The 27,075-nt window shown below is 36.4% G+C and overlaps 1 protein-coding gene across 4 annotated transcripts; it reads right to left on the bottom strand.

Annotated features, from left to right (window-relative positions):
- Positions 1-18: 18 nt before the first annotated feature.
- On the bottom strand, positions 19-26,679 carry LOC9313670 (serine/threonine-protein kinase ATM). 4 transcript variants are annotated; one of them, XM_021024683.1, is made up of 79 exons: positions 26,480-26,679; positions 25,976-26,084; positions 25,741-25,884; positions 25,145-25,306; positions 24,839-25,034; positions 24,585-24,741; positions 24,348-24,484; positions 24,163-24,250; positions 23,702-23,805; positions 23,266-23,364; positions 23,149-23,205; positions 22,870-22,951; positions 22,250-22,324; positions 21,688-21,729; positions 21,543-21,613; positions 21,266-21,314; positions 21,066-21,137; positions 20,520-20,657; positions 20,321-20,407; positions 20,056-20,240; positions 19,081-19,663; positions 18,929-19,000; positions 18,633-18,800; positions 18,429-18,554; positions 17,799-17,926; positions 17,075-17,231; positions 16,925-16,971; positions 16,782-16,845; positions 16,553-16,627; positions 16,063-16,182; positions 15,669-15,854; positions 15,332-15,453; positions 15,184-15,253; positions 14,964-15,091; positions 14,665-14,806; positions 14,418-14,558; positions 14,223-14,321; positions 14,087-14,133; positions 13,379-13,565; positions 13,081-13,302; positions 12,713-12,784; positions 12,340-12,409; positions 11,785-11,902; positions 11,564-11,687; positions 11,053-11,187; positions 10,757-10,849; positions 10,255-10,302; positions 10,060-10,164; positions 9,710-9,796; positions 9,075-9,392; positions 8,678-8,790; positions 8,252-8,318; positions 8,090-8,164; positions 7,468-7,590; positions 7,061-7,225; positions 6,885-6,983; positions 6,377-6,528; positions 6,058-6,262; positions 5,780-5,827; positions 5,574-5,657; positions 5,374-5,457; positions 4,564-4,644; positions 4,360-4,449; positions 4,221-4,283; positions 3,802-3,942; positions 3,662-3,718; positions 3,515-3,574; positions 2,964-3,058; positions 2,748-2,856; positions 2,464-2,553; positions 2,280-2,359; positions 2,104-2,182; positions 1,959-2,005; positions 1,781-1,880; positions 1,227-1,358; positions 985-1,119; positions 834-899; positions 395-538; positions 19-289 (listed from the first exon to the last, which is right to left on the bottom strand). In XM_021024683.1, the coding sequence occupies exons 1-79, from the start codon at positions 26,546-26,548 to the stop codon at positions 212-214; spliced, it is 9,039 nt and encodes a 3,012-aa protein (XP_020880342.1). In that variant the 5' UTR covers positions 26,549-26,679; the 3' UTR covers positions 19-211. The 4 variants fall into 4 exon arrangements, with proteins under 4 accessions (XP_020880342.1, XP_020880343.1, XP_020880344.1 ...); XM_021024684.1 differs by lacking the exon at positions 14,418-14,558 and having other exon boundaries at positions 26,480-26,640; XM_021024685.1 differs by lacking the exons at positions 24,163-24,250; positions 24,585-24,741; positions 24,839-25,034; ... (2 more) ...; positions 25,976-26,084; positions 26,480-26,679 and having other exon boundaries at positions 24,348-24,434.
- Between the last annotated feature and the right edge of the window lie 396 nt (positions 26,680-27,075).

Below are 27,075 nucleotides of genomic sequence, written 5' to 3'. Positions count from 1 at the left end.
ATGAGCCAAAACGCAAAATGCACAAAAGAAGAAATATATATTTAGGCCTGAGCTTGTTGCTTCACATATTCGTTCTGTACCACGCAAAAGCCATTTTTAGATTGCTCCCTCCCCTCCTAAGCTACGACAAAATTTGGCAGCCGAGTATTATCAACTTTACATAAAGATTTCTCTATTCACAGACAAAAAATTGGAGCATATAGAAGCTCGGTTACATCCAAGCTCCCCAGCCAGGGAACATATGGGACAAACGATCTGTGTCAATTGCATCTTGTATTAGTTGCTGCGCCTACAAAACAATAAGTGTCGAGCAAATACGATTCAGTAAATTGTGAACCAAAGACAAGTTAGCGTTTGCTGTTATAACCTTTGATTAATAAGTCAAAAACTTTACCTGGCCATGAATGCTTCTCATCTCACCACCCTCGTATCCATCAAGTTTTTGCTTGACACGCATCAAGGCACGTGTAGCATCCTTGTTTCCCTCGAATTCCTCTTGTAACCCTTCCAAGTTCATGCCATCATAATCTTCAGTTTCCTGGATCAAGAAATTTGTGTGAGAAATGAAACGTATTCAACAGGATAAACTATCCTAATATTGAATTGGAATGTCGTCTGGATCAAGACATTGAAATGGAACACAAAATGATTTGCGTGAAGAAATAATTCCAATCCAAAGAAAGAGTATCAGAAGCATCTATTTAAACAACAGGAAAATCTGCGTTCTGGCCTTCTATACACGCAAAAATCCGTAATTAAGTCCACACTTTTTAACCTTTTTGCAAAGGTCATTACATTGTACATTTAATTTAAACTATAAGGGTACGAGGTACCTTCTGTCTTTGCAAAGCCTTTAAGGGGGACAAGGCCCATTTGTAAAGAGGATCATGTATAAAAACCTGCAAAACAAGCGATCTTGATTGAGTTTCAAAAAAGCTTTTGTATTTAAAAAAAATTCAAAGTGAAACTTTTAGATCTGGTTACTTCGACAATAGTAAGCAGCGCCTCTTTATTTGTTCGCATTACAGACAGGGTTTCTTCGCAACATCTCCTGAAAACGCCTTCCACTCCTGTGATACCCATTCCATCAATTATGTCTCTTGTCAGTCTGAACGGAACCTGTCAGATCAGAACATAAATGAACAAATGAGAATCATGCAAAGATTATATATACTCACAGGAAGACCAATTAAATATGTAAAGAGAGGAGATGGAAGAGAACACACCCTTTCAGGAGTCTTGAGCATTAATCCTTGTTCAAAAGCAACTCCAAGATCTATGTGGACAACTTCTGCTGTAGCTTGATCGATTAAAATATTCATGGCATGACGATCACCAAGACCAACGATGTACCCAACCTGATAGCAAACCAAATGCCACATTTTCAAAAGGAGATGAATCAGAGGGAAAACTAAAGAACATAACTATTCCAGATGCCCCGACTGAAAATAGAACCATGTCCCACTTGATGTCAACAAACAAAAAAAAGAAAAAGAAAAAAAAGAGGTGAATAGGATCCCACACCCTTCTTCACTAAACAGTTGAGATTAAAAGGGTGGTGGCAGCTCTCTTTTGCTAACAAATTTACAAGCATTTAAGTAAATTTCAAATCAACTAAGATTTAAGAGCTTCCTAAATGTATTTCACTAAGATTTTACGCCATTTAGTCGGGTACAAATGATTTTTTCCGTTTTATATTCTAAACTATACACAACTTGAAACTCCCATCTATCGTAAACTGGAAGAGAGTATAAATATCATCAAAACTGGATATACTTGCCATGGAACTAGCTGCAACACTACGTGTATAAGCAAGCCTCTTCACAAACCAGTCAGCGGGCTGCAGGAACTTTTCAAGGAAGAAGTAATGCATGACAGGCCTGCGAAAGGGGATGGATTTGTCAGCCACCAACCTACTTACGGAGTAAGTTAAATTAACGTTCCACAAAAAACGAAACCTGAAGTTTGTACAGACATCCACGAAGGCATTGCGTTTGTCCTTTGCCTACAAGCCACCAATCAAGCACCGGATATCAATTGAGGCGAATTAACAGATGTCAGTGATGGCCAACTAAGAAGATCTGCGAAAGGAAATGAGCTTACACTCGACATATGTTCTCGGCATTTGGGATATTTCCAGTTTCCAATGCCATAACGACCATGAGCGCCCTCACTCCTTGAGCTGTGATTTGATATGCAAACAGTTAGTTTCAACTGGCACGATTTGGAAGAGAGATTGTTGTACCATGTTATTGTAAATACTAGTCTACTAAACCAACCTTCCTATAAGATAATCTCCAAGTGGAATTGTGCCATCGACCCACTCAAGAACACCAGCGCTTGGAGTAAAAGGAATAACCTGAGAATATGTATATACATATATGCATTATAAAGAGAATTCAACTTACTGAATGGATCAAATTTTCTCTAAAACAGAACCAGTAGACTGATACAGAGACGTACCTTGTATGTGCGCACAGCCAATCTTCTCTTCCAAGTGTCCCGGTTATTGTGTAGAAAGGTATTGACGAGTCCAAAAAATTGTTCCATAACCTGAAACAAAGTGGTACACGCTTTGCATAACTAGACCATTTTATATGTAATCTTGGCTAAGTCAGCATACTTTCAATTTGCTGCCAGTACAGGGAGCAGTGCCGTGTCTCATATTACAGATATTGCAAGTGAGGAGTGCCACACACGTTGTATCATATTATAGATATTGCGAGTAAAACTTCTGAAACTCTTACAGCATCTTGTCTGAGGTCATCATTGCCAGATTTTGCAAGTTGCTTATATGTTTGGCCATCAGAACCAAAGCATTCAACTACTTTTGGAGCATTTATACCGTTCATCACTCTGCATATCATCCAATAGACATGATAAATAAAGTACTCTTTTAAACTAGATATGCAAAAAAGTATTGTTATATTGATTGTCAAAGGATTGACTGAGCAGGGACTTACGTAACAGAATCTGATAAACCTCTGAAAAACGGGAATGACCCTTCATTGTATTGGCAGCTACGATCAACAGGAATTGTAGCAGTCACTACAGGTACCTACACTCAAAAATAAATTCATTTTTTGACACATACCTCAGAAGCACAGAGAAAGCACGAAATTGAATATTCGAACTAGAAGGAAAATGGAAAACATGCTTGCAAGCTCATCTGACTAACTAACTCTTCCAATTAAATAAACGAAAGACTATATCGCCAAAATTCATTCAGCCCAGTATCAATCTTGTTAGGAGTTGCAACAGACTCAAAACAAGAACCATGGGAGCAGACAAATGAAAACACTGGACAAAATTTGCTAAAGAATCTGAACAATCTATAGCTGCCACTAAATTCTCCGTTGTATGTATAGGAGTGCCTATCAAGATGACCCACGGAAGTTTCTTAGTTTACAAGAAATTTGCTATCTTGATTAGCAACATGGGGTCCTACAAGCTTATAATTTTGATTAAGCTAGATAAGAATGCATATGAATAAATTAAACAATGGCGTACTTACAAGTTCTAATTGTTTCACACTACGAATTTCTCTTGGTAGTGCAACCCTTCTATTGGTATCCTGCAGAGGAAAGAGTTCCACAAATGTTTCAAAAAATGTTCAGCAAACAGCATAACAAAACACTTCCTCTAAACTCAATTATCAGACCTCTCTCCTTGTTTCAAGCTCTGCAAGCTTGATGTAGATATCTACCAGTTGTTTCATCTGAAAAAACAATCAGGATTTGCTGATAAGTATTTAGGAAAAATGGTCTATGATGCATAAGATTAGGTGAAAAAAAGGTTTACTTGTCTAAGCATAGGCCCATGATAATGTGATATATCCTGCAGGAGATGCTCTGCTGCAAGCTTTTTATCCATATCAACCACGAAAGAATTTCTACTGCGTTGGTTATCCTTGATACGGTCACCGTTTGCCAAAGCCAGAAGCTAGAACCAAAAGCAAAAGAAAAATACGAGACATATATCCAGTATTTAGAAACTTGACTTCGAATAAGATAGACAAAGTCACTTGCTAATAATATAATTTCGATGGCATGCTACACAGCACAACAGACTTCACTGTTTTCACATTCTTTCAACAGATTCGGGATGTCATAGGACACTCAAGGATTTTACCTTGTGCACTTCTAGCAAGTCCTATGCCAGTAAACCAAACAGAATAGAAGAAATATTAAGAGTACAAGAGATGGATAACACTTCAGAACCTGCAAGATTGTATGGTATGGATGATCAATGGCCATTTTTCTGATAAGCGAAACCAGTGCAGACTGCAAGTAATAAATTGTAGAGATTAGCATCATAGTCTTAAGTTTTCTACGATAGCCATGTAAAATTGCATTCCACCTGAAAGCTGTTAGATCCTGATTCATCTTTGGAACTGCCCAACCTTGAAGCAATTTGATAAACAAGGGGTACAAATTTGTAAGACTGAACCTGCAAGAACGTTTAGGGAGATGAAGATTGCTTAAACTAAACAAGAATAATGGAGAGAAAATCAAAGAATTCCTTCTCGATAGCAGATAAAATCTGATAACTTTAGTCAAGTACCTCTTTAATGGTGCTCAACATGTTATCAATAACATTTTTCTGGGAGGCAAGATCGAACCACATGGATACTTGCCGAAATACCTGTAGAAAGAAAAATTAGTTCCAAGCAGTGTTCCTGTAATCTAACAATATAATGGAATACACCACGTTTCTGCTAAGCTCTCAAATATGTTCTAAAAGCCCAGACAAAACGTTGAAACATGTTTCTAAAACGCCAGAGAAAACGTTGAATATCTTTCTGAGATAATGTAAGACAAAATTGGACATGAATCCCAAATAAAAAGTGTATGACTTATATGTATATAAAGGTCACTCTACCATGATTCTGGCATATATAGGTATGCGCTACTCACAAACCTTACACACCTATATGTACAGGTCCACCATTCACATGGAACTAAATCTAATCTCTGTGGAGCCATTATCAAATTTACTTCATCATGTACCCAAAAACCAAAGAAAGATTGATATGACCAATAAGTATACAAACACAAACACGATTGAGAAATATTGACAAGCAGCTAGAGACCGCAACCCAAAACAGGAAAAGAGAAGAAACGTTGGACCATTTAAGACCACTAAATATATCCTTAGTTGATAGATGCGAAGGAATATAATATATGCAGATACATATATATGCAGATTCATTAAAAGTGGTAACCTAACAATTAAAACCATTTTCTTAAGAAATTTTATATTTGACTCTAGAGCCAACCTAACACTTAATCACCTGTCATAAAGGATCAATTCCAGACACTAATTCACATCTTACATTATACGCAAATCTCACAGAACTATAGATTAACGTACCACTCGAACATCATACTTGTCACCAATTTCCAGACAACGTTTATACCCCTCCAATGCAAGTTTCAGAAAGTTATCCCTGTCAACCTACGTAATTGAGGAGAAGGAGAGAGATCACGTATCAGTAAATATCACCTATCTAGAAAACCATGACTACTTTCCCACAGAAGCCAGATTATCAAGGCAGAATAAAAAAAAAAAACCTGCAGTTTTTCTGCTTCTTCTTTATCCATTGTTAGTTGCTTCTGCAGATCTTGGATCTTCAGTGAATAGTCAGATTGCTCCGCCTAGTCCAGTAAAAGATCAAATATGAAATAAAATGAGAGAGATGCCTAGACCGACCATCATATTGTGCTTTGATAAGAGATCGGTTTAGAGATCAAACAAACGGAAGTAGACTAATACTTGCCTTCTTTGAACTCTTAAACCGTTTAATAAGCACCTCCAACTCTTTCGTCTGAAAAATTAAGCACACTAGTTAGTTGCCTCCAGTTTCACCCACAACAGAAGAACAAACTTAGGAGTTGAAGCTATTTAAAACTATTACTGATACAGCAAAAGAAGGGATTAATCATTGATTGGTGCTCATTTAGAAGGAAAACAAAAATAGGCATAACCCACAAACAAAAAGAAGTACAGAAAGAAAATGTTAAAAAGGTAATTTTGAGCAACCAAGGTGGAGGAGACCTTGTGTTTTCGTAGCCGCATTGCAGCTTGCCATTCACTGGAGGAGAGTCTTTCCTCATAACTCTTAAATAGAGCATCTGCATAATGAGCCAGATGAAACCAAGCTTGGCTCTGTCTATCTACCAATCTTTTGCAGATCTTGGAACTCTGTTCTTCAGCAAGCGAAACTGCAGGCCTGAGATACTTCTCTAAAATTGTTCTAGAGCTATTTTCAAGAGAAAGCAAACAAAAAAAAAAAGACGAGTTGAGATTCTTAGAAGTTCATTACGAGCATAGATAGAAACTGCTTTCAACCAATAAAAAGTAACAATCTATTTACTTGCTAGATCTGGTTTCTGCTAGCCACTTTCCAATCACACGATATATATCTGAAGCCTCTTCTTTTAATTGATAATTATGTAAAATATAGTTTGCAAGACTAATGGAAACTTCATGCCGCCCTTGGGCATGTAATAGCTTCGCCTCTTCAAGCTGAAAAAGCACAAAAAAGTTACTGGAAAGCATATCTCTAGTTGCGGACCAGATATATTGCCATGTTCTAAACTAAGAGGCAAAGTAACTACTAGTTATCAAAAACAAGTACTGTATGCCTTTGTTCAATTAAAACTATTTTATGTCCTAAGTCACAACTATTTGTTGACAGAAGGAGGCGTGAGTAAAGGAGTAATCGTGTGTGTAAAGGAGTGATCAGAATTTTAGTTGTAACTTTGGTCTCACCTTCATAAATGTGAATGAGGAAAACGTCTGTGTATAAATATCAATTAAGGAAGAAAAAAACAGGCTATTCAAATTCCACAAAAGATGCAAGATGAGTCATAAATATTTACCTTTCCAAGCCAGTCTGGAACGGGTTGTTGTCCATCACTTCTTGCACAAAGAAACTTGAACTCATGCAGAGACGCAGCTGCATGAGAAAACCTTGTTCCCTGAAAGCAACAAGATAATGTCTTGGTCCTCTGCATTTTACTACAAGTGAAACTGTAGCTTTTCACTTTATATATACCTTGCGAAGTAATGAAGCAGACTGCAAAAGATGTTGCATGGTACATTCCTCACATCCCAAGATTTGGAGAAGAACTCGCCTAAATGCGATAAATGGCTCCAACAAATTCATGTGCAACTGAGTTTGCGTAATAATAGAGTTCCAATCCTTATTCAGCCAAGACAACTGTATTTCATAATTAAACTTGGCCTCAGAAAACAAGATTATCTCACTTAGCTTCTAGGTAGTTTGAGCATATATGTGCACTCCCAAGACTAATATATAATTCTAAATGAAAGATCCTAAATAGCCTTGGTATTTTGCCAACTTATGACTTACTATATTAATAACAAAAATTCTTGAAACTTTCAATCATTCACTAGAAGCTAGTGAAAACCCACTTGAAAACAAAGTTACAAGGAAAATACCTGATTCATTGTTGGAGTCATGGGGTCTACGCATGCCATTTGTTTGACTGGATAGCCATGCACACTTTGATGTGAAGATGTCGTCCAGCGAAGATCCCAAACTAGTCCAAGATGATGAAGAATCTAGGCATGATAAAACATCAAAAATCAAAAAATGGGAAAAGTCAAAACCATTGTTTTTCCAAAGAGACATGGAATCTTTAGCATCAGCAAATTTCCTTGGATCTTAATGAACATGCAGCTTGCATTCATAAATTCCCCAGCTTGAAAGTTCACACATGAAAGTCTTTAGTTTATGGGATATAGTTTTGTGAGGAAATAGATGGAAAAGTCTTTTTAAAAAAGGTGAACATCTCCACATAGTTAAGTTTTGAACTTGCGACAACTGGATAAGTTAAACTTGACAGCTCTTGCTGAGTAATTGGCTAATTAAGATCAAGATGACCTTAAGTATGGCACTCCCAGAGTGTGCTAAACTTTTAAAGGAGGTTTGTGACAAGAGTAAGACCATTATCACATGAGAGACATGAACAAATAATGAGTAGAATTTTAATTTTGCAACCAAATGACAAGTATGATGGAAAAAGGTGTTGTACTTTAATGTCAATTTATAATTCCATACCTGAAGTTTCACTACTGTTGAGTATATAAATTCAGTGCTTTCTTCACTTGCACGGGAAATGGACAACACAAGCTCCTGAAAAGGAGAGAAAGAAAATATTCTTACCACATAGAAGCCTGCAACCTTCTAATCCTAAGGTGATCAACTGAAATCATGCATTACCTTCTTAGTATCCTTCAGTTTTCCATAAAACCCATCGTAATCCCCTTCTTGCAATGCTCTCAAACAACTGAGAAATAAACATGTTAAAACATCGAGAAAGACACGCCTAAGGTGGGAGCTAGTGACTCTCATGCATAATATTGATGACTTTTCAAAGCTAAATAGGACTTCATCACAACTGACCATTGATACTAAAACATGACCCAAGAAACAAAGCCAGATACCAGGAATTTTTGGAGACTTCAATACTCTATTCTTAAATTCCTCTGTAACATATCATTCCTTTTAAATAAAATTCTTAAGACCAGCGGCAAATTCAGTGTTGATAAGATGTCATATTTGGTGCAATCCCGAGATACAGACAGGGAAAGATATCTAATGGCTAAGAATATCATCATTGGTAAAAAAAGAGTAGAAATGTGTTACCAGTGCAAACTTTCATGATAATTATTGTTCTTTGCATGTTGCAGAGGTTGGCAGTGAGTTTGCGGATAAAGTAAAGAAAAATCCCATTTTCCTGCACGCCATGCAGCCTCATACTGCAAGCAAGAAGTCGATTTGCAGCTGAATTATCACCTAAGTAACACAACTTACGTACCACAGCTGAGCTTGTTCGATTAGTTATTTGTTAACGCAGAATTTGGGTCAATGTTGCAACGAAGAAAACTACTATCTGGTAAATATTGTTGCTAAGCTACTCCTTCAAGATCTTTAAGTCATCATATCTTTTCTTTATCCCATGGAATATTTATGTGTTAACCAACAACCTTATTTAGACATGAGACTTCCATGTATTGGAAAAAGGAGATAGTAGGATGCATACCTGCAATTCGATGAACTCTGGATCATACTGAAAGCATCCTTCTCGGGAAGTTAAGCCTCGGCAATACAAATCCAGGACATGCATACAGCCTGTCTGCTGCAACGACCTAATGAGTCCTTTGAACGGTTGTCTCTGGACCTCCCCTTCACCAAAAACAGAATTCCATGTACTAGTTTTTGGCTGAAATTGTTCCACCTCTAGATTTTCAGAAAGGCTACCCGGCACCACCAGTTTCTGTGAACGTGCTTGCAAGTCATAATACTCAAGTGCCCTAGTCCAGTTTCCCTCATGCTCGAATGTGATTATTTGAGCAGACAACTTTCAGATTGCATCCATGTAACAGAAACAAAAAGTATTATTCACATATAAGAAACCAGTAAAAAATTAAAAAAGTTTACTGCAATATGATTTAGCTACTTCATTTTTTACTGTTCAGTACCAAAAATATATTTTGGCAATCAAATGAAACGGGAGATGTCTCAAAACATTCCTAGAGTAGGTAACAAAAGGGTTAATGTTAACACGTTCAGGAAAATACAGACTAGTAACCATTTCCAATAGGCAAGAGTTCCAAGTGTGTGGATGAGATATATAATATGTACTCTGTAGGACAGAATTTAAGTATCAGAACGAACCTTATTTGAATGTATAACCCCATATAAGCTGTCAGGCTCGTTTATTCTTGTTATTGCAGACACAAGTATCTCAACATGATCCGGTAACTGTTAACCACAAAGAAAAGGAATGATTAGAAATCGGCACAAACAAAACCACTTTCTCTGCTGCATGAAACCAAATAAACTCTTATTACCAATCCCTTTTTTACATGGAGACCACAGAGTTTGCAATTTTGTAAAAGTGCACCCAGTGAAAGTTTCATAGATGACGATAAAGTTACTACTCATTAATCAATAAGCATAATGAGTTAGCTGGTTAAAAGATGGAAACCATAGAGGAACGGATAACATGCATTCCTTGTTAGTACCTTATCATGATAAGAAAAATCAGGATCTCCAAGGCTTAGATTGCCAAATTTCTCCTCACACCAATACTCCACATACATGGAGGCGGTCAAATATGCACCACAAACCTGGGAAAGCGAGAAGGGTTATATACTGCAAATAACTTTAGAGCCTCTATCTTAAATTGGTAATGATTTAAACGGAAAGGGGTAACTCACTACTGCTGATCTGGCAACAACAAGATAATCAATGGAAAGCCAATAAACCTGATCAACAAAAGTCATTCTGTATTATGAAGATATTAAAAGAAATAAGAGGTGTAACTGAATAGAGAACTAAATGAATTAAAGCATCAACATTAAATGGCTTTAATCATAGAAGTAGCACAAAACTGACATCAATAAATTCGTTTAGCATCGTTTTACACTTTTACTATAAAATTAAATTACTAAACCTCATAGTTGACCATTTGAAACTACTCAATTCATCATATATGACGTAAACACAAAATATAACGAGGCATATAATAATCAACAAAACTAAAGGTGTGACACCTATCACCTATCACACCTATAAAACATATTTGCAAATCCTACAAAACATAGTTACAATTTTAGCAGGAAGCCAAAAACACTTTGAGAAGAAGATTTATGGTAACACCAGACACATGAAATGATCATCGTCCTAACAATGCATATGGTAATTGAAGCTAATATGCACCTTCTCCCAATTAGTAGTTTTGGATGCTGCCATTCCATTTGGTGCAGTTTCCACATCTCTAATCTTAGCAGCTGTGGAACAAGATCTTGAATTCTGCAAGAGCATTCCACACGTTAGTTTTGGTCATCTCCCATATGATACAGATTTCACTGTAAAGAAAATAGAATAGGAGAATGTCCTTATACACTCACATGAATAGCATAACTTTCTCTGTTATTGATATGCAGGATAACAATTTTTCTAACTACTTAAAAACATAACAGCAAACAGGTCAGTGCTGAAATCAATACCCTAACCTTTTCTCTCTTAGTTTGCCCAGAAAAAATCGATCTTTCGAGGACATAACACATCCGCAGCTCATTCAGGGTATTTAACATAATTTGCTTCGATTTTGTTAGCTTGTTTGAATCAATGAAGATATGCTCTTTCACCTGCCAATGGGGATCACAAGCTTTAGCCAAAGTGACCACTAAATTATCTGTTTCTGCAATATACACACCTTAAAGGAAAATCATGACGCAGCCACCAGGCTAGAGGATTTACCTTAACAGTATACAGCTAGAATTAGCACATGATGAGTATAATGCTTAGCTCATCAACAAAAACAACAACCATACTTCTATAATAGTTTTTATTTCGATTGTACGCAAAAGTCAAGATGAGGTCAAGATGGCAACATTAAAGTAAGCAAAGGGAACACAAGAGAAGTAGATTTGACTCAACAAACACAGATATCCAGAGAAGAAACAATGCAAGCAAGTAGGAAAAAGAAGCACTATTGATATATCCAAAAAATATAAGAGATACCTGTGACGTAATCAAGTCATGTAAATTTATATCCGTCCCTATTCGTCCCGCAAGACTAACAATAACACTAGGGAATAGAAGTTCAGATATTTCAGCTTTCAGCAATGCTATGTTCTGGCATAACCTGTCAAACAAAGCAGCAACAATGATCCACTCAGTGCAAGATTTTACTTGAATACTTTTAAATGTATAACTCTGGTAAACTGGAACCAAACAGATACCTTATTGGGACATCCTCACATAAAGCGATCATACAGTACACTAGCTGACAAATCCATCTATCAAAGGTTTTATTATCTGTGGACCACACTTCAGGCGTCTCCAGTGAAAAGTTCTCAGCTGGGGACCCAAAATGAACCATTCTTGAGTAATTTAAAAAAGAGGAAGAATGAAACACGAATGAAATATGCTTAAACAGACATGGACATGTCATGTGCACAATGTAATAGAGATACTTATCTACGTTAACTGAAATCTGTAATAATCCCAGGCATGTCTAGTCTGAAAATCAATCAAGACAACTTTTACGATTGCAACCAAAAGCCAAAAAGATTTCATATGCCTTGATGACTTCATCAGTATCCTCCATTTTTTTGTTTTAGGTTGCATCAAGAATTAGATGGTCAATAATGATAAATGACAGCCGTAATACAGAAATACATTATAAAGAAATCTATGAGGTGGGTTAGTAACTCGAACCATGAGATTCCTAGACAGAGATTCTGTTTAGTAAGATCTTTGCCACAATGTTAAGGTTCATGGAATAATTAAATTACCTTTGAACTGCTTTTGGCTATCCAATAAGATCTTTTCCACAATGTCAAGGTTCACGCCCCTACCATGCACCTACCCAAAAAAAAACATTATCTGAACAGGCAGAGTAGTTTTGAACTTAGGATACCCTATCAAGAATTGAATGTAGTCACTGACTATTTATATATTCATAAATATCACAATATGATTCTTGAAATCAATTTGCACAACTTTCTGAAAGACCCGTATCTTAAAATACCCTTAGACATCAACATTCTACTGATAAAAACAATGCCTGCCCATGGGAACAATTCTCCATTATACGAATTATCACAGAAATATCAACCCATTAAAAGTAGCATAAGACCAGAAATCTAATGCAGAAAAGAAGCTCACCTCAATTGAAGATCTCTCACATGAATCAAAAGATGATAATGCTTGCTGGCCCCTTTCGGTTGAAAGAATTCCCTAAAATAAGGAGAGGGACATCTATATCGCTTAAATAAAATATTAAAGCAATACTTGCAAAACAATTAGCCTTTCCAAACAGGAGACAAGATATTACAGAATAAATCTTTGAAATGAAGTACAACCCCTAAAATGCATGACAACTGGGGAAGGGGATTACACATCTTTTGACTAAAATATAATGACTAATAAGACAGAAAGATTCATAACTTTCATGTGCATGATAGTAGATTATTAAATTATCAATAGATCAGACATTCAACAGGGAATAAAGGTAAGAAAGTTGGAAAACTGACCCGAAGGGTTTGTGATGTTACATCAATAATCTTTACAGAGTCATCCAAAAGATACTTCTTCAAAAAATTTAGCAGTGTGATAAGGGTGTCATCGGATATGCCGTTCTCAGTCAAAGATCTGACTTTTGTTCCAGTATTATGGCCAAAAACTTGAAGATCATGCATGGAGATTAACTTCCCAGGAAGATGGAAAACAACAGTGTGGGGGTCCCTAATACCAACCTACATTAAAATAAGAGAAAATAAGACCATATATTCAAATTGCAAGAGATACTGACCACAAGAGAATGACAGTTACCCTGGAAAGAAAATCAGACGCCAAAAGTCTCATACTATCTGCTTCATCAGAGGCAGACACTCGGACAAGAGTCCAAACAGCATTTACAATTTCATCATCAGACTGCCAAAATGTTTCTGCAGTTTCTCCATTTGTGTCTTCTTGAGAAACTTCAGAAGCTATGAGCTTGTTATGCAGTGCTTGGAGACTGCAAAGGGCATAATACGTTGATAAAATTGCAGCGATGTGATAAGAGTAGAGGGCTAAAGGGTAGTAGGCTACTAGGCTCTAGAAAAAAACTTCATTAGCCATGTTTTGGGATAATGATTTCAGTTTTGGTTCTATAAAGGTAAAAGCCATACTGATAAAATTGAAAGACAAACACTCCCTGTAACTTGTAAAACAGACACAGAACTCAAACATTTCACCCATGAGCACAAACTAGATAGTCCACGGACAATGAAACAAAGTAGCTCAGATATCGAGCAGATTAACCCACATAAGAAATAATAATAACCAGAAATGAATTTACAAGAAGTGAGAAGTTTTTACTCCCTTGACCGTAGATGCTTTGTGTAATTAGAACAGCTACAGTCTTCCAAAGTAAAATAATAGGAACCATATACGTAATCTTAATTCTACAGCTAATATCCAATGCAAATCATGCCACAAAGGATAACCTTAATGCATATCTTAGGATGATTTAACTCAGGAAGATAGAATTGAAACCTCCTGGAAAGGAATCTTGGTGGAAGATAACAAGATCTTCGAGCACACTGTTGGATAGTGGAACAGGAAAAAACAAAAAGTTGGATAGTGATAAAATTTCAAGAAAAATGTAAATTAAAAATGTAGAGTGCTCGACCTTCAACAGATGATTCCTCGGAGAATATGCTTCGCATATCCTGATGTGTGATTCACGAATGACTTGGAAAATTTTTAAATCCGGGAGGGGTTCCAAATCCTGAAATAGATGAACAAATCAGAACATATATAGTTCTCTATTATTCCTGGCACTGGTATGACAAAAGGAAGGCAACTTTAAACGTAGGACGCCTACTCTGATATCTTCATCAAGAGAAGAATCTGAACTAACAACTAGCTTGTGTAGCAAATTAACGAGTTGCAATGACTTAGAACCAGAAATTTTGGTATCTGCTTCAGCATCAATGCAGCATGTAACCAGCTTTGAGACCAAAAACTAAAAAACCAGCAGATAGAGAAAAGTAAGCCCTTTTTTTATATGAGTAATAAAACCCTTGGTATTTCAAAAGTGAACCCAAATAATAACATTAAGTAACACTTACCTGGAGTTGGTCACCTAGTACACTAACAATTTCTTTGGCCGGATTGCTTTTGAACAAATCCAGTAAACAGGACGCTATACTACAACACTGGTCTTGTAGTGAGGGATAGCCGATAAATTGTCCAACAAGATTGAATATGTAACTGAAAGAGACCACAATTAAATATAAAAGTAGTTTTTAAAAGCTCGAAAAATAGAGATTAACCCTTCAATGCCACTGAAATTTTAATTTACAGATGAAACTCATGTTTATTAGCAGAACAAATAAGATTAAATAGATAAATCGAGAATTCTGCTCACTTTAAGGAACTTGGAACTGACGCTCTATGACCAAGAAGAATTGTAAGCTCTTCAAGAGCGGCCAAATGATGACGCGTATGCCGATGATGGCATGCAGCTGACATTCTATAGTGCATTTCTGTAATGAACTGCGAAACAACAACAAAAATATTGTGACTAAAGTATCAAATTGACAAGAACAGTGTGATCTCATGAAAACTTCGGCAAATTAAAATTTTACCATGAACACTCTATCCGGGCGAAAAATGTTTATCCTGTCAGTGATGGCCGCATTCTTAGGATAATCAGTGCTGCATAAAACAAGTAAGACCTTATAAAAGGAAAAACTAAAACAAAAAGTCTACATTGAGTGAGCAAGAAATTTTTACGTTTCCAGAAAACCATCCACAACTGTTTGAACTGCAAGTGAAATAGTGTCACGAGAAAAAGCAGGAACTGGAGGTTCTGGTGAAGACGAAGCGCATGATAAAATAAAACTAACAATAGAAACCTGAAAACAAAACAAGGTGCCCATTAGATATTCAATACGTTATGATCAAAATATATATTATATTTTTGAAATAATGATCTCCGAGAAAATGAAATGAAAATTTCCAACGTTTGGTAAATTCGGACTAGCGGATCAGACTAGCATGGATATTGTCCACCACAAACATCAAAGACAGGTTGCTGGAATCATGAGTCAAATGTTACAAGGTATCATACCATATTCTGTTTAATCAGCTTGTCCCTCTCACTCTCGCTGATCTCACCTACATACAATATTGAATTCTGAAGCACCATTGCACCTTTATCGCATTCTGACGTTTTACTACAGTGCAATCCCATACATATCGAAAATATTGGCACAAAATTTTCTTTGACCAAAACAACCACAGGTTGGGCAGCCATCTGCAAATTGTAGACAGACAGTGAAATAGAGATCGGAAAAGCTCAAATCGCTGACCATCTTAATTGCCCATACAAAAAAATAAGCAACCAAAAGTTTGTTCATTTTATAAATCTCATTAAAAATTCCTATGAGCATCTCCATAAACTGAGATTGGAGTTTCCAAAACGTTCAATTATGTCCATAAAAGATGTAAGGAAGCAGCCTTACCTTAGCTACCCAGTCAAGGTTAGTATGATCTTCATGCAATAGAAGAGCTGGAAGCAGCCAGTGGGAACAAAAGTGGATGAAATATTTCGGTTCAGCGTTTGGAATGAACAGCTGACTTGTCTGCAACAAAGCAACCACCAGATGATATAAAATGCTAAAAGGTACTCATTCCATTCTTCAAAATGCCACTTAGGACATATTTGCTAGATATCCAAAAGCACATGTCGATATTTCATTCTTTCACTGGTAAATTACTCTAATTTTGTAATCAAACTGTGCACTATCTTCATATTGTAGACCCATGTGCAAGAGAAACAAAAAAAAAATATTGAATCTACTTTACTGTAATACAAGTTTGAAGTTGAAATATAAAACAAATGAAACTCCAACAAACAAAGTGCACATGAATAACTTCGTGAAAATGTAATATAACCATCACAGAAAAGAATTGCTTGATCTATGAAACAGAAAATATCAACTTGCGGCATACCTCAATAAGACCAGCTAAACTGACACCACATGCAATCCAGAAAAAAAGAATCGGGCCCAAGAGTTCTTCCAGATACTGCACAAACCAGTTTAAAAAGAGATGTAGATGATGTCAGCAGGTAGCAGATGTAATATCTAGTAAGTCTGCTGATATTTAGAAATGTAAAAACAAGAAGAACATTTATCATGCAGTTGTGGAAGACAAAAAAAGCAAGAATCAGCAATAACACCTTGAACCTAGATGGGTAATGGAGTTGTGCTGATAGATTGTCAAGTGCGGCAATGATTAATTCCCTAGTAGGAAGAAGGCAAGATAAGTAAAAGAGAGTTTCAGCTAATACAAAATACAGTAACAATTACTAGCAAGAAATACCTCTGACAGGGATCTATAGCTGAAACAGCGCACATCATAAAAACAGCCTGCGTTTCTCCCAGTTTGGAATACGATGTTAACACAAGCTTAGCTTATTGTATACTCAAAATGATCCTAGGAACTCAAAACAAAATGAATGAAAAATATTACTTGCAACTCTATGTTCTCACTGTGATAAGCAAGGTGCATAAGAGTAATGATGACAGTCTCCATTTTTTGGCGAGGCTGAGGACCAGCAGCCAAAACATCCTTTGCGGTAACTAGTTTCTCCTTTGAGGAGGTTACTAATGTAATACCAAAGCTGGAACTGGAAAAGGAAATGGGAAAAGTTTACAACTAATGATGTACATCAATCTGACAATAAATTCTGAAAACAGAGAAAAAATAAAATATTAAATACTAATGTGGTACTACAAGGACCAAATGCAAGGTAAGATTTCAAAGAATAACAAGCGCTGTGAAGCATCTGATCTTACAAAATGATGCTCGTCATAAGACCCACAATCAATAAAGAACAATGTATCAGAATTTTGAATAGGTTTTCAGGAAAGATGACTAAATTTACTAGAACATGCCTTGTGTTTACCAAAATAATACTCTATGCTCACAACAAAGACAGAATACAGACTCTTTTTTTTTTTTTTTTCGGTAAACCACAAGAATCTGTAGAAATGAGTATATAACAGTTTGTCTTACTATGACAACACCCTACTAGAAAATCCCACAACAAATAGAAAGATCAGCCTCTTTCTCTTATTTTCTTTTTTGGTAAGCCACAAGATCTGTATAAACGAGTATATAACACTTTGTCTTACTAGGAAAACACCCTACTGAAAAAAGCCACATGATAATAACTTTGAATAACCAAACTTACCAAATATCTTGGAATAATGCCTCATGGCCATCCCACGTCTGGAATAAAATCCCAATTTGTCTTGCCAGGACAAACCTCACTCGATAATCAGAGTCATTTAGCATCAACAAAAGTCGCTCAATCATTGTCTGTATTAAAACACAAACTCAATTCACTGTACAACAAGAGACTAAATAAAATAAGAATTCCACAAGGAATCAAGTAGAATATTTAGCTGTAACCGGCTGATGTGAGATTCCAAAAAGAAAACTACTAGCGCTAATGGTAGGAAAACTGCCTGTTTACTTTTATCTAGTCCTAAGATAAAAGATTTGTTTATTATAAACACACTGTAAGTTTTCTTCATTACTTGAACATTTTCGCTAAAAGTAATGAGTGCAAGAAAATATTTCCATTTTTCATCTCCAAACAACAGAAATAGTCTTATCTGAACAAACTGTAAGAGGAAATGTTATTTTTCAACTCCAATGGTACTTTGACAAGAAAACAAAGTCATGAAACCTTAAGGCAGGAACATTTTCGTTTCATGAAAACAGTTCAAAGAGAAGCTAAATCATAAGGAGGAGATCAATACTGCATATGTCAGCTCATCAAGTCTGAAGAAAGAGTGATAAAATGAGAAGTACGCACCTGACCAGTCTGAGGATTAAGTAAGACAAGATCACATATACAGTTGATCAGCTTGACACGCCCAAACCATCCCAAGAGACCAAATTCAGAAACTTTATTCACCATTGCGCCAAGTTGGACAAAGACCTGCACATTACCTGAGAAATGAATATAGCAGATCATGGGAAAGAACCAAATAGTTAGCTTAAACAGGAGAGATAGTACCTGAAAACTTTCTCCTTTCAAAGACAAACCACAATTTTTTCCAACTCCAGAAGAATCCATCCTCGAGGATGATAAAGTATGAAGTAAAACATGCAGAGCAGTGACTATATTGAGACAGTTACGCTTCATCTTTACTTGTGTGCTAAGCATGCCATCCAAGAAAATAACCTTAAAGTAAAATAATGAAGCAAATACCCATAAACATAAGAAATTTGGTTAAGATGTTGATGAAAAACCCTCTATTTTCTTTCTCAAATTATTTCAGAGCAAATTAAATCAACAATTTAAACTCATACCAAATCATCAACCTTCGGCATAGAAGTCAAGCATGAAAGCTTGCATAGATGATACAGTATATTTTCCAGCACCTGCACATGTAAGCAATTTGTTGGTAAGGTCACAACAAAAGCTTGAGATATTGGTATAATAAAAAAGATTGCTGAAATACCTTAGGATCAGATTCCTTCTCCAATAAGTTATATAGAACATCCCATGTAGGAAATTGAAGTACTGGAGAAAAACATGAGATTAGCGATACCATGCCCAACTTCCAGTTCCCCGTAGAAACGGGCAGGCCAGGTACAGCTTTTCCACCGGCAGTTATAATATCCCTCTCCTTAGTGTCTTCAGCTAAATCTAAATCCATATCCACAATCCTGCCAACTTCTGGGGAATCAAGTGCAAACGATTTAGAAGGTACAGTGTCTGAATGTGTATTCCATGCGTGCTCAGTATATTCTCCATAGACTTTAGCAAAAGACCGCAAAAGGTTCTCTAAGGAATGAATTACAGCATCATAACTAGCGCCAAGAAGATTTTGGTCTCTTCCGTTGCTGAAGACAGGAGATTGAGTAAGGGACCTCAACGAAACTATTATAGAACCTTTCTCATTAAAATCTGAGCCAAACCCTAGGGAAGCAAGCCTTTGAAGATCGTTGAGGCTCTTTGAAACTGCTTCAACAGCATGATCCAGGCCTTCTAACAAATACTGGCATGCCATTAAGAAGAACGAACTGCTTCCTTTACCCTTCCTGAGAAATGAAAACGAAAATCCAGTTGGCTGAAAGAAAAGTTCACTCAAAGAGATACAATATAAGCTAGTTCATCAAGGGTGAGCCATATTCACAACCATCAATCACTTTTGTCTTAGACCTCTGAAAAATGAAAAATAATAATAATAAAAAAAATTCACAAACAACACAACTTTGTCTCTGACAGCTACATGCAAAGAACATGATTACACTACAAACAGAACAAAGACGCATCTACAAGTGGTTCTCACCGTCTATCAAGACAACTATGAAAATCTTGTTATAAACTATATATACATTCTAAAGGAGTGAACAATTTCGATAGAGAAAGTCTAATAAGACAATAACAATATTACTCAGTCACAAGTTGACAAGTTGACAAGTTGACAAACCTTGCGATGTAAGAACCATGCATAAAATGACACAACAGAGCACATCCCATAAAGATGTCAGACAATGGTCCTTTCTCCTTGACCTCCGGAGTAATGCTAAGAAAATAGATATCCATGTCATGAAGCAATGGATCTCTTAATACCAGAGGTAGTTGTACTACGTCAGGAACTTGGCAACCAGAGATCTGAAATACAAGGAAACAAAAAAACTGTCAGCAGAGAAATGGGTCAGGAAAAGGCGAAAAAGAAATTAAGGATCCTCCACCTTTCTAGAATTTGAGCAAACTCTTGTTAGAGCCTCCACAGAGCATTCAAAGAGTCCAAAATTTCTTTCTAGATCAACATCATCTATCTGCAAAAGAAACAAAAACAAATTCCAGTAACAGTCTTGATCCTTTCATAAGATGAAAATTTATCAATCCTCAATCAACAAACATAACCAGCACATTCACCACATCACTCACCTGTTCACAGACATCCCATTCAGATGGTGTTGGAAGATGTTCCTTAGGTAATGGAAGTGAAGTCTTGAACCCAGCACATAGGGAAAAAGCAGCTGCTGGTAGAAGCTGAACCATTCTCCCATTTAGAGTCAAACGAACCTAAATATGTAAAAGCCACAAGTATGATTTCCAATATTATCGTTTGGTACAATGAGGTACACATCATTCGAGACTTATAAGAAATCTACAATGCTTACTTCACTCAGTGAACCTGATGAGACTTCAAACAATATCTTATGATTTTCAATTTCACAAAAATCAGGTGGAAACAGAATGCAGCAGCTCTTAACAACTAGTTGGCAGAAAATAACATAAAAGGGTGAAATTTCACTGCCAGATAATCTACATAATGGAGTAAAACAATTCAGGCGATTTTGTTTGGTCAGATCCAAGACAATACTTCCTCCATGGAATGTAAGAGACTAAGAGCATCAGACCAAAAATATGATTATTAATGAGATCCATGTGCCAATTATACTTTTGTACTTCTGAAAAAATTAAAACTACCTTCCAGCTTAGAGGGGCACAAACTGCTCTAAGAAGATTTCGTCGAAGATGTAAATCATCTTGCAGGTTTCCCTGCACAAATTCATCCATCAGTGATAAAGACCATGAAGATGCAACAACTCTTCAAGACTTCAAAGGTTGAGAAATAGTCCACATAGAATGTACCAAAACCATACAATTACAGTGAGAACCTTGCTTACCTGGCAACCCAGACGTGAAAAGTAACATGCAATGAAGTACAAGGCCGGCCTGAGTAAAAGTCATAATTCTTTAGATAACAGTAGAGCCATTCAGCATCTATTAATTAAAGCCAACCAGATAGTCAAACAAAAATTAATCTCGTGGAAAGAAACAACAATAAGATATACACAAACTTATTTGATTTCTGTTTCCAGGAAAAGTGAGGCTCTAGCCTATGTGCACCTCACGAATAGCTTAACATCATGGCTTATTAAGTTTTGAGGATGAAAGGCTTACTCAGAGGGTATGTGTCTGAATAATTGATGATCCCACACTTCTTGAGGCAGAATTCCAACGTTAATGTGGTTCTGATTGAAGAGGCAATAATATTAAGAGGATATAATTAAAAAAAAAAGCTATAAAAAATTAATTACAAACGCACACTTGAAATAATTGATCCAAGGAGTACCAAGACAGCATCAACCTGCATTTAAATAGTGTAGCATCAGCCATACGTGCGTGCATTTGTGGCTACTAATTAACTTAACATAGCGAGTAACCGAACACTGTTTAGCTAAACGAACTTCCAACCACCCTTAAATAGTATTGGGTCACCAAGAAACCCTTGACCTTGGTCCCCATCAAAGTATTTTCTTTACCTAAAATTATTACAGAGTTAACCTAAGAAACTCACTTAGACGGGAAATGACTAGAAAGGAACTTCGAACAAATAAGCCACTAACGTTTGATCAAACAAAAATCCCCAAAGAAAGCTTTTTCATTGTTCGAAAGATATGTTAAAAAGATTAAAAATCTGAAGTTCAAGTAGTTGGCTGGTACCTATATACAAATTCAAACGTCATAGGTGGAACCTTATTTGCTACCAAGTGTTCAGGTTTTTTTTTAATACTTTCTCTAGTTTCTTCCATAAGAAGCAACAGTTTTTAAACAAATTGTTTACTGTGTGAATCAAGAAAGATTGCAAGTAGATAAGTGCAACGTACAATTACACTCATGCTGCTGAATGTTGCTAGCCCACGGATTAAAGAGGTCCAGATCGATTGCCAACCACGATCTAGCTGCAAATAATACGGTTTAGAAACCAAAAGCTAACTACAAAGCAAATTAGGTTCATAATAAGATATCATATTAACGAAATAAGGAATTCCAATACAAAGCTGAATATGAATAGGGCATGAAAACCATTTCAGCAATCATAAAACCAAAAGTCAAAAAGATTTTTCCAGAACTCAATCAGGTAATGTATCCAAAAGCCTAATACCAACCTGATTTTTATTCAAAATGGTCACATAATTTATATAACATTAAGTTGATTCTAGCTTAGCTTAACATCATAAGAAAAACCCTATATGTGGATGGGCTATTAATGTTCAGTTCATTTTACACCAAAACCATTTGCCAAGACGCAAACATAGAGACAATATAATTCCTCAACTTCTCCACGATATGATCAAGGGATTCAGTATTATTTTATTTTAGTAACAACACCAAATCAGCTCTAAATCTCACCAATGCATGTTTCTGTGAACAAAATTTGTCCAATAAACCTATCATATGCGAAACAGATTCACACACACAAAGGCAGAAAAGGCATGTAAAGTACCTCACTTGAGGAAGCAGGTGACTTCGATATGTCCATAGTAGTATCTGGAAGTAACAAACCAGAGGAGAGCCCTTGCAAACTCCTTCATATAAAAAATTTTCACAATAAACTAACTGAGATATAGGATCAGCGAATTTAACAAAGATCCCTAAGTACCTCATATAAATTTACATATTTTTTGTATTAAACACCTCAACAGCAACTTATATTAGCAAATATATGAAGAAAATTGCTGCAAATTCAGAATAGTAAACACCTGAACTAGCATCATAAACATACCTCAAAGTCCATAGTAGACCATCATAAGAACGTCTCATACTGGCATCCTCCAGAAGTCTGTCATTTACAAGACTAAGTAAACAAGATCCATGTAATAAGTCTAAGTTCCCAAATTACCTCTGAAAGTTTGTGCAGATGGCTTCAAACCAGTAAATAAGGAGATCCATATTGATGCGAGCACAATAATTCCGAACTAGACAACCAAAAGCAGCACACCTGGGTAAAGCTTTTGTACTTCAGTCCAAATATTTTGTATATTAATAAAAATTCTAGGGAAAACAGGGAGCAGCGATATTAGAATTAGTGCAAGGACAGCATCTAGACTGACAGAAATAATACAGATGTTTCTTAAAAAGGGAATGTGCTATGCCCGTGAAACTTATTCCCCAGCATTATGAATTGGAAAAAGTTACGTGTCATTAACAAACAAACAGCGTACACTCATCAAATGCATTCTTATGATATGGATACACATATATCTAGAAAACAACTTTCGCAAAGAAGACATCAGCAGATTGGATATCCACTAGTAATGTTCTGATTAGAATCATACCATAGCCATTTTCCTTCAGTTAGTGCATCCACCATACGCATGGCAATATGTTGCCTACGAGCTCGTTTCTCTGACATTGATGGTCTAGATGTATTGACACATGCCTGCCAAAGTTCTAAATGTCAGCACTATTTCTCTAACACATTCACTATATACACACAAACGGACAAAAACACATATTCTCAAAGAAGGGCACAGAAGGCGTGAGCAAACATGCATGTCTATGATGAGATTCAATTGACTATGTTGAAAAAATATTCTCAAAGTATACAGATCAAACTTCTGCAGAGCAAAAATGCTTCAGAAATCATAATTTGAATCAATTAAAATGGGGGTGAAGGTAGATGAAAGGAAATCCAGACACTGCTGAAAATAAATAAAAAATAGTCGCTTGAGTTGGACTCTGTTTGGCCATGTAAAGCTACTCAAAGAACAAAGTAATTTGCATTTAAAACAGGTACCCGGTAGAACACATGTGCAGCCAGCTCAACCAAGCTATTCTGATAGCTGTTCAATGCCCCTAACTTTTCATCCTTTGTTGTATCACCCCTAAATTAATTTTTCAATTATAAATCTTATAACTTCACGAGATTTGTAGAATTTAAAGAAGTCATCCCTCAGAAGAGAATACTCAAAAAGGATGTACCATGATGCAGAAGTTGATGAACTACCAAGATCCAATTCACGAGTAACCACGTCCAAAAGTTGTTCCACCAGAGAACTAGATTCACTAGAACCCCTTGTCAAATTTAACTGTAGCCTTCCATAAGAAACAAGTATCTCCTACAAGCCAGAACAAGAAGAAGAAAAAAACACGTAAGACCATGAAACAGTATTATGGAAAAAATCACATAGTTAACCATAAAAAGAAAAGGAAAAAAACCTTGAGGTTTTTATCATGGGTTGTTAACCAGCAACGGAACACAAATTGTTCAACGGCATTATGAATTTCGAATGATAAAGAGCCTAAATTAGGACCATCCTTCAGCAAGAACGTATTTACACATTCAATAAGCTTGCGTGAAAGCTTTCCCTCATCTCTGGAAGTATTAAAATAAATTAGTATACCAACTTTTAGTATTGTTTGTAAAGGAGGGTACAGATCTGAGTGAGACTGACTAACAAATAAAATCAGACCTTACAGAAGAGAAGATGTGAATGAGGCCGTTCACAATTTCTTCTCGGAGGTCATCAGGAAAATCACCAGGGGAGTTCTCTAGAAGTGACTGAAGCGTAAGAATATAACGAAATGCCTCCTCCTTCTGGCTATGTTGACCACTTTTTTTCTCGCTAAAACCTGCCTCAGCCCTTTCCATGTATAGCAGCACCAAACCTTGCAGAAACATTATATTAAAATAATACACAGCACCAGCATACCACCATACGCTCCAGATCCATGACAAGACAAGACAATAAATAGATATAGAATTGAAGAGAACTCACTGGAATATGTGCGCTTCCTCATTTGGAAACGGTACTCCCTAATTTCCAAAAGATGGCGGAGTATGGTACCATACTCTGACTGAAAGCTAGGTGTATTGCTCAAGATATCATGTACATGTGTAAAAAGGGTCTTAGCCATAGATAGCAAAGGAAATTGTACACCTGAGAATTAAAACAGAGTAGTTACATAACCACGGGAAAAGCTGAACTTTTGATCAGAGTAGATGCTCCATCAAATTGTAAGCAAAAAGATACATATCTGTGAGATGAACATCAAATTTATTCCAGTTCCATAAAACTATTTTCAAACAATGTTAACTCCAGTTTCTTTGTAGATTGTCTTCTATGAAAAAACATACAGCACTTTTTCGGTTCCATTAATTGGTCGATACAACTGAATGCCTCTTTTGAGGTGACGTTAGCACATAGTAACTACAGAAAACATTCAAAATCAGATTACAAAGTTGCTGACCAAGAGACTTTATACTTATGCTCTTCGAGTGACATCATGAAGGTCTTTACAAGCACAAAGTAATTCCAGGAAAAATTTAAAAGCATGTTACTATGTTTCTAATTCACCAAAAAATATATCTCACCAGGAAACTTAGTTTCTTCTGTTCTCTGAATAACAACACGAAGCGTCTTTGCAAAAGTTGGCTTGGGCATCCGTCGCTTACTACCTGACACCTCCATTGAGACACATTGAAGGAGAAGTTTAACCAAAAAGGGCCACGTTTCAGCTGCAAGGAAAAGTAACGTTCTAGATTAACTTCAAAGCTTGATGCACTGTATAGTAGCATCAACGTTGCTGAAGGAAACATCACTACCTACCATTTGGAATCTCGTCCAACTTAAGCTTAGCAGTGTTTTGCGAAAGAAATCTACAAAAGGTGCTTGACCTTTCCCCTTCGAGCCATGTATTCAATAACTTGACACCATCCTGGATATACAGATTATGTAAGACATTCATCAACATGAGAAACATTGAAATGGAATTATACATAGATCAACAATAAAACCTAGTAGCACAACATTACTCAGGAATATATACAAAATTCATAAATTTTCTAGATTCTAGTCAATGCTTTGGGGGATCCTGGTCAAGTGGTCATGTCTTAATCAATAAGTATCTCAACGTTTTCAAACCAAACCCACTCGAAATTATCAGAGAAATCGAGCCGTATTGCAGTATACGGAAACACTAAAGCATCGTTGCAACAACCCACAACGAAATCAAGGCAACAAGCCACATATATACACCAAAATCTCAATTTCTCATCCTTTTTTTTCCCAGAAAACCCAAAAACCATAAAAAGGGGTAACTGAAAAGTTTACTTCGCGAGTCTTGGCTTTATCTGACGAGAGCTTGGAGACGATCTCATGAACATCCCTCGAAGCAACCATGGCGAAATCGAACTAGAGCAAAATCCGAGAATCACAGCAATGTTAGTGAGTGGTGGAGTTAAAAGCACCCCAAGTGTGAACACCGATGAAACTGATTTTGAATTTCTGAGAAAAAGGGTTCAGGGTTTTTTATTGATGCGACTCTGGTATTTCACCGACTGTAATAATTTGTATATACACCCTTATATTTTTTAACTTTCACTAATTTGCCCCAATGGAACCGTTAAGAGTCTCTTCTCGTAATTATACTCCAATCGAACCAAATTATGAGTAAGGCTCATTAATTGCCAGTTTACAGTTTCACTCATTTTCCCCAATCGAACCGTTAGATTTTCCGGTTTGATAGTTGAAGAAGGAGCTGAACCGGTCAGATACCAAAATCGATTTTTAGGTGAATCGGTTTCTTCCCTCTTCGTCTCTTGCCGTTTTGTGAAAAAGAGCAAAGAGTTCAAACTACATGAACAATGCCATCTTACATTGTTGAGTTGTGATCTTTTATATCCTTTAGAAGCTCAATGATAGAGAAA

Source organism: Arabidopsis lyrata (genome assembly GCF_000004255.2).
Source record: "Arabidopsis lyrata subsp. lyrata unplaced genomic scaffold ARALYscaffold_5, whole genome shotgun sequence".
Taxonomy (NCBI): domain Eukaryota; kingdom Viridiplantae; phylum Streptophyta; class Magnoliopsida; order Brassicales; family Brassicaceae; genus Arabidopsis; species Arabidopsis lyrata.
Note: the sequence above shows the minus strand (reverse complement) of the source record. Positions and strands in the feature narration are given on the sequence as shown.

What these genes read in the sequence shown, in the direction of transcription:
- LOC9313670 (XM_021024683.1), bottom strand. Translation starts at nt 26,548, where the DNA reads ATGGTTGCTTCGAGGGATGTTCATGAGATCGTCTCCAAGCTCTCGTCA. An exon ending in CGAGGAATCATCTGTTGAAG is followed by an intron (nt 14,134 to 14,222) that starts GTCGAGCACTCT and finishes ACTATCCAACAG; the next exon opens with TGTGCTCGAAGATCTTGTTA. An exon ending in ATGGGCCTATGCTTAGACAA is followed by an intron (nt 3,719 to 3,801) that starts GTAAACCTTTTT and finishes TTGTTTTTTCAG; the next exon opens with ATGAAACAACTGGTAGATAT.